This window comes from Rhamphochromis longiceps, linkage group LG20 (assembly GCF_057381845.1).
Source record: "Rhamphochromis longiceps isolate RC_006_pf linkage group LG20, R_longiceps_female_GT1.1, whole genome shotgun sequence".
Taxonomy (NCBI): Eukaryota; Metazoa; Chordata; class Actinopteri; order Cichliformes; family Cichlidae; genus Rhamphochromis; species Rhamphochromis longiceps.
Window position 1 is genome coordinate 38,602,143 of NC_140576.1, and position 7,887 is coordinate 38,610,029.

The 7,887-nt window shown below is 52.3% G+C and overlaps 1 protein-coding gene across 1 annotated transcript; it reads right to left on the reverse strand.

Annotated features, from left to right (window-relative positions):
* Positions 1-1,083: 1,083 nt before the first annotated feature.
* Positions 1,084-6,695, reverse strand: LOC146645952 (uncharacterized). The gene is made up of 4 exons (XM_085392622.1): positions 6,630-6,695; positions 5,713-5,857; positions 4,936-5,313; positions 1,084-1,190 (listed from the first exon to the last, which is right to left on the reverse strand). Exons 1-4 carry the CDS (start codon positions 6,693-6,695, stop codon positions 1,084-1,086), a joined length of 696 nt encoding a protein of 231 aa, XP_085248748.1.
* Positions 6,696-7,887: the final 1,192 nt, after the last annotated feature.

Below are 7,887 nucleotides of genomic sequence, written 5' to 3' on the forward strand. Positions count from 1 at the left end.
CTTTTTCAACGAAGAAAGAAAGACATTTTTCACAATCTTCATTTGATGAAATTGGGACAGCAAGTGGAGCAGGAGCAACAATATCACTAATGGTGTCGAATAGTGCCTTGGGGTTACCTCTGCTCTTAGACACTAAATCTGAGAAATAGGCCGCCCTCGCATCTCGAACTGAAGTGTTAAAAGAGACTAAAAGGTCCTTTAGATGAAGGAGATGGACATGCAAACGCGTTTTCCTCCATAAACGCTCAACCTTACGGCAGCAACGCTTTAAGAAGCGAATGCTGTCATTTACCGGAGCTAGTCTAGTTTTGACAGGACAAACATTGTCTAAAATACAAAGACAATGATTATTAAAAAGATTTCTTAACAGATGAACATTGTTATAAGGAGATAAAACTAAATTAAAAGCATCGGAAAATTTAACAGCAGTTAAATTTAAGATGCGAGAGCTAACCACATGTCGAATAGGAGAGAGGGACAGATGAAAAGAATACAGCGATGGTCTGAAATAAAAATGTCCTCAGTACAAAAAAAATCAATGTTTAAACCTAAAGTAAAAACAAGGTCCAGTGTGTGTCCTTGGGTGTGTGTGGGACCAGACACATGCTGAGTAAAATGAAAAGAATCCATGACGCTAAGGAAACCTCTGGCAAAGAGGTCAGAGTCATCATCAACGTGTATATTAAAATCCCCGACTATAACCAGTCTGGACAGCTTCAAAGTCGAGGATAAAAAGTCACTGAACTCCTTTAAAAACATGCTGTTTAGGCCAGGTGGACGATACATTACAGCGCAGTAAAACGGATCTTTATTTCCAATTCTAACCAGCTGTAGTTCAAACTATGAAACGTATCCGACCATTACTGAGCGACAGTAAAACCGGCTTCCAAACAGCACAGCGACACCACCTCCTCGACCCGACGTCCGAGGCCGGCTGATGAAGGAGTACCCACTCGGGCAAAGTTCGATGAAGGATGAATAGTCACCATCGCTGTCACGGAAAAGAGGGACCCAGGCGCAGTTCTTGCTCACAGAAACACAGTGCGTTTATTTACAGTGAAACAGACAACTCCAACAATCCATTCAAAAGTTCAATTTTCCAATCGTGCTCGTCCCTTGCTCCCAGTGCGTTCCGTGTAGTAACTCCCTTAGTGTGTGTGCTCCCCAACTCGCTTCTCCGCTCGCCCCTCCTGGAGGAAGAAGGAAAATCCAGCGTTAGCCACACGCTAGCCGAATAACACACTCACACTGCTCGCACAGACTATACCAGTTCGGAGTAATAATCCCACGTCGACTGTCGCCGCGAGTCCAGGTTAAATACCCCTTTCTAGCCTGGAGGAATGATTACCAACCACTGGTCAGGTAATCAGCTGCAGGTGGGCCGGCAACAGCGAAGAGGGACTCCCAATGACGACAGTCGCCAGGACACGCCTCTCCCACGGCGCACACTTCCGTAAACAACCCCGAGGGCCAGGGAGGGAGAAGCAAACACACATACAGAAAACATAAACACAAGCAGGGTCGTCCGGAAAGGGCCGTCCGACCGTGACAGTACCCCCCTTCTAACGGGAGCCTCCGGGCGACCTGGCAAACTTGTCCGGATGCCGGCGGCGGAATTCCCTCACCATGCGATGATCGAGAATGGCAGACCGCGGCACCCAAGAACGTTCTTCCGGACCGTACCCCTCCCAATCCACCAAAAACTGAAAGCCCCTACCGCGGCGCCGGGCATCCATTACGCGAGCAATGGAATACGCCGGGGCGCCGTCGATAATCTGGGCGGGTGGTGGGGGCCCAGGGGGCGGGCACAAAGGGCTGGTCCGGACGGGCCTAACCTGAGAAACATGGAAGACGTTATGTACCTTCATAGCAGGCGGAAGGGCCAGCCGGACCGTCACCGGGTTCAGGACCTCCTGGATGGCAAAGGGGCCAAGAGACCGAGGGGCCAGTTTCTTGGACTCAGTCCGAAGAGGGATGTGCTTGCTGGAGAGCCACACCCGCTGGCCGACCTGTTAATCCGGAGCAGGAGTGCGACGGCGATCCGCCAATGCCTTGTTCCGCTCGGCCGTTCTCAGGAGTGCTGCGCGCCTGGCCCGCCAGTCCCGACGACAGCGCCTAAGATGGTGCTGGACCGAGGGAACCGCCAGCTCTCCCTCAGAGATGGAGAGGAGAGGGGGTTGATGCCCCAGCGACGCCTCGAAGGGCGAGAGTCCAGTCGCTGATGACGTGCTTGCGTTGTGGGCATACTCCACCCAGGCCAACTGCTCGCTCCAGGTCGCTTGGTTCGATGATGCGACGCAACGCAACATGGCCTCCAGCTCTTGATTGGCCCTTTCGGTCTGACCATTAGTTTGGGGGTGGAACCCGGAGGACAAACTGACCTGAGCTCCCAATTCTGCACAGAACTCCTTCCAAACCCGCGAGGTGAACTGAGGGCCACGGTCGGAAACAATGTCCTGGGGTATGCCGTGGAGCCGAAACACATGCTGCGTCAGTAACTGGGCCGTCTCCAAGGCAGAAGGGAGCTTGGGCAGAGCAATGAAGTGGGCGGCCTTGGAAAAACGGTCAATAATGGTTAGAATGGAGGTGTTACCTGCAGAGGGAGGCAAGCCGGTGACGAAGTCCAGGGCGATGTGCGACCACGGGCGTTTTGGAGTGGGTAACGGTCGCAGGAGGCCAGAAGCAGGTGAGTTGGAGGTTTTGTTCCGTGCGCACACCGGGCATGCCGCAACATAGTTCTGGACATCGAGAACAAGAGAGGGCCACCAAAACAAACGTCGTAGAAAGGAGACAGTGCGATTTTTACCTGGGTGGCACGAAAACTTGGCAGTATGTGCCCAGTGAATGACCTGACTACGCGCTGCGGCCGGAACATAAAGCGTCCCTTTCGGACCCGTGCCAGGGTCGGGCTCCTGTCGCTGGGCGTCCCTGACCACCTTTTCAATCTCCCATGTTAGTGCACCCACAATGCAGGTGGGGGGCAGGATGGGTTTTTCCTTCTCGTCCTCATCGGTCACGGGTGCGAACTGGTGCGACAACGCGTCTGGCTTAGTGTTCCTAGAACCGGGCCTGTAAGTAATGGAGAAGTGAAAACGAGTAAAAAATAAGGCCCACCTGGCTTGTCGGGCGTTGAGGCGCTTGGCTGCCTGGAGATACGCCAGATTTTTGTGGTCCGTCCACACCACGAAAGGCTGCTCAGTGCCCTCCAGCCAATGTCGCCATTCCTCGAGGGCCCACTTGATGGCGAGCAACTCCCGGTCGCCCACATCGTAATTTCTCTCGGCCTGAGACAACCTGCGGGAGAAGAACGCACAGGGATTAAACTTGCCGTCGATCCGTTGGGAGAGAACCGCCCCCACGCCCGAATCGGACGCGTCCACCTCGACGACGAAAGGCCGGCCGAGGTCCGCCTGGACGAGGACCGGAGCCGAGGAAAACAGGTGCTTGAGCCGATCAAACGCTTGCTGGGCTGCGGAGGACCACTGGAAAGACAACTTAGGAGAAGTTAGGTTGGTTAGAGGAAGGGCTACCTTGCTGAAATCCCTGATAAAGCGGCGGTAGAAATTGGCGAAGCCCAGGAACCTCTGCACCTCCTTGCGGGTCTTGGGAATAGGCCATTCCACTACGGCTTTGACTTTGGCCGGGTCAGCTCGCAAACGCCCCTGTTCCACAATGAAACCCAGAAAAGAAACAGTTTCCACATGGAACTCACATTTCTCCGCTTTCACAAAAAGGCGGTTCTCCAATAGGCGCCGTAGAACCAGACGTACATGGTTGATGTGCTCAGTCTGCGACCTGGAAAAAATCAGAATGTCATCCAGATACACGAAGACAAAATGGTTAATAAAGTCCCTGAGCACATCATTAATCAGGGCCTGGAAGACCGCGGGGGCGTTAGTGAGACCGAAGGGCATCACTAAGTATTCGAAGTGCCCCAGGTGGGTGTTGAAAGCCGTCTTCCACTCGTCACCCTTGCGGATGCGAACCAGATGATAGGCACTCCGAAGATCCAGTTTGGTGAACAGGACTGCCCCCTGTAATAGTTCGAATGCCGAGGCCAGCAGGGGGAGTGGATATTTATTCCTAACAGTGATCTTGTTCAGCCCTCGAAAGTCAATGCAGGGACGCAGGCTCTTATCTTTCTTCTTTACAAAGAAGAATCCTGCTGCTAAAGGCGAAGTAGATGGGCGAATAATACCTGTGACCAGAGACTCCGTTATGTAGCATTCCATGGTCTCGCGTTCCGGTTTAGACAGACTGTAGAGCCGACTTGCTGGCAGGGGAGCGCCTGGGAGTAGGTAGATTCCACAGTCGTAAGGCCGATGTGGAGGCAAAGACAACGCCTTATTTTTGCTGAATACCTGGCCGAGGTCGTGGTAGTCGGCGGGCACCAAGGAAAGGTCGGGGGGTGAGGAGCTTTTCGCAGAGGCGGTCCCAGGATTGTCCGGGACAGCGGCAAGTAAACATTGTTCATGACACCGCGTGCTCCAGTCGATTTGGGGGTTGTGATGTTGGAGCCAAGGAAATCCCAGTACCAGTGGGGTGTGGGGGGCTTTGAATACCAACAAACTGATCTTCTCAGAGTGATTTCCCGAAATAATGAGTGTAACCTCCTGAGTGCGATGTGTGACGGAGGCTAGATGGCCGCCATTTAAGGCTGAGACCTTCAGGACCTCTGGAAGGGGAAGTAGGGGCAGGCCTAAGATGTTGGCTAACTCTTCGTCTAGGAAATTTTGTTCAGAACCAGAGTCAATGAGTGCGCAGCAGGAGTGAGTGAGGGAGTGAGACATTAATTTAGCAGGGCAGCTGAGGTAAGGGAACACTTTTGTTGTGGCGCCCGCCAGTATCCCCACAATTACTGACGGGCCGACTCTTTTACTCGGTCTGGGCAGGAGTCAACAAAATGTCCTCTTTTTCCACAAAGAAAGCACTCACCAGTCCGTTGTTTGCGCCCCAGTCTAGAGGAGGAAAGCTTGGCTCCGCCGAGCTGCATGGGTTGCTCTTCATCCCCGTGTTGCTCCTCCTCCTCACTTCTCCACATCAGAGTAGGAAGGTCCCTAGATGTACCCGTGCCCCCAGCAGGCCGCCGACCATCCCCGGCTCTTCTGCCGAACTCCCGCATGTGGTCGTCTAAGTCAATACACATATTGATTAGAGCAGACAAAGCTTTAGGCAGTTCCTTGGTTGCTAACTCACGCTTAATATTCTCATTAAGGCTGTTGAGGAAGGCTCCACGCAGTGCTTTCTCCTCCCAGCCCGACTCCTCCGCCAGGATCCAGAACTCCACGGAAAAGTCAGCAACACTCCTCCTACCTTGCTTCAGAGAAAACATGCGATGACCTGCAGCATCCGAGCTAGCGCCTTTATCAAACACACAGCGAAACTTGCTGAGAAAGACGTCATATGACACAGAGGGCTGGGTATTTAAAACTGCCTGAGCCCATTGAAGCGCCCGCCCAGTCATAAGTTGCACCAAATAAGCGATTTTAGCAGAATCAGAGGCAAAGGCACAAGGTTGCTGTCTAAACACAAGAGAGCATTGCGTCAAAAAACCCCGGCTCCTCCCCAACTCGCCGTCAAATTTTTCAGGTGCGGGGAGTGAGTACTCTCGCTGCCGCGGTGGAGGTGAAGGAGGAAGCGGACAGGCTGCCGCGGCTTCCAGCGAAGGGGCGGGCTGCGTTGGAGCCGTATTAGGTGAGGAAATCAACATACCTTTAAGCTCTGTCATGGCTTGCAGAAGCGCGGTTTGTTCCTTTGAAACGTGCTTCAGCATTTCCTCGTGTCGCTCCAAAACCTCCGCTTGGATAGACAGCTGGCGTGAAGCAGAATCCGCTGGGTCCACGGTGGTGGGATTATTCTGTCACGGAAAAGAGGGACCCAGGCGCGGTTCTTGCTCACAGAAACACAGTGCGTTTATTTACAGTGAAACAGACAAGTCCAACAATCCATTCAAAAGTGCAATTTTCCAATCGTGCTCGTCCCTTGCTCCCAGTGCGTTCCGTGTAGTAACTCCCTTAGTGTGTGTGCTCCCCAACTCGCTTCTCCGCTCGCCCCTCCTGGAGGAAGAAGGAAAATCCAGCGTTAGCCACACGCTAGCCGAATAACACACTCACACTGCTCGCACAGACTATACCAGTTCGGAGTAATAATCCCACGTCGACTGTCGCCGCGAGTCCAGGTTAAATACCCCTTTCTAGCCTGGAGGAATGATTACCAACCACTGGTCAGGTAATCAGCTGCAGGTGGGCCGGCAACAGTGAAGAGGGACTCCCAATGACGACAGTCGCCAGGACACGCCTCTCCCACGGCGCACACTTCCGTAAACAACCCCGAGGGCCAGGGAGGGAGAAGCAAACACACATACAGAAAACATAAACACAAGCAGGGTCGTCCGGAAAGGGCCGTCCGACCGTGACAATCGCGCTGCCAGGTTTCAGTTAGAAATAAGAAGTCCAGTTTTTTTTGGAAAGAATAAAATCGTTCAGCAGGAACGTTTTATTAGTCATTGATCGAGCGTTGAAAAGCGCCACTCTCAGCGAAGTAGAAGACATCTCATTAACAGAAGCGGCCCGATTTAGGGGACGAAGAAACAGAGAGTTTGATCCGCGACGCTCATAAATTCCACTCACCGCGGGGATGGAAGGCCAAACAACCGGAGAGTCTGGATGAACACTCCTGAGGTAGCGCCGCCTCATAGATCCAGGCACAGCTAGTCCCCGCTTCCAGAACAGTCTGAGTTTTACCTGGACACCTGCTCTTCCTCTCCTCCTCCGTGATTTGCGTGGACCCAGAAAGGCTCCACAGATGACACCTAACGAAGATCCAGACACTGGTGTCGGCAGCGGAGGATGGAAAATACCGCAGGAGGATGAGGCATCTTGACTTAACATAAAGGATCGGGTGGATGACAGCATCAGGCGATCACAGACAAGGGCAGCCAACACATTAGTGACAAAAAGCAAAAGAAGAAAGGCCGAGAAAAACAGCACAGAAACTACGGCCGGCAGCGGCAAAGCCAGACACAAGCTGTCCAAATTCATGGGCTGCAACCTCCTGAGGACGCATTTGTAGGCCGATTACGTCACAGTGACGCAGGCTGTCCAAATTCAAAGACTCCTCTGAATGCAGCCGACAAACGCGTCCTCCTTTTCCCCGAATTTGAAGGATGGGTCGGGTGTGTCCTTCGTGGCCCGCCATATCCACCATATCGACGTTTTTGGAGACGTCTGCTACCCACCAGCTCGATAGCGAGCCGAGAGCTCGAGTGTCACTGGAGCCGCTGAGAACGCCACAACTCCGGCACATCATTTTCAGATCACCGCGGTCTTTCGCTACTCGGGTTAAACGTAATATATAAGTCACTTAGACAACCTAAAATGTTACTGTTGGGCTTTTTTCAGTGTTTTGTTTGTTCGTGAGTAAATCGGTTTGGCTGAGATTAAAGTTATTAGATTAGATTAGATAAAACATTATTAATCCATCGGGTGGGTTCCTCCTTGGTTTTCACACAGCTGAATAAACGTCAAACAGAAAACTGATTAAACAGACGTGTGAGACGGTCGAGAGTTTACGCGGTCTGTGTGGGCCTGTCACTACCCGATCCGTACCGGAAACCCGATCGGTACCCCGCATGCGCAAATCTTACGTCACTTCCTCTCTTTGCCAACATTGCGACATTCAATATATTTGAATGACACGGTTAGCGCCCAGTTAGCTCCTAGCATTTCTCAACAGCTCTGCCTCCTTTTCGACTACCGGGACATTTAAGCAATGGATAATCCGTATACAAACAAATTCATGCTTTTCTCCTCAACAGAGAGCGTCCCCCGACTGAACAACAGCGCCGTAAAATAAGAAGAATGGCACCTAATTACAGAGTTAATAATA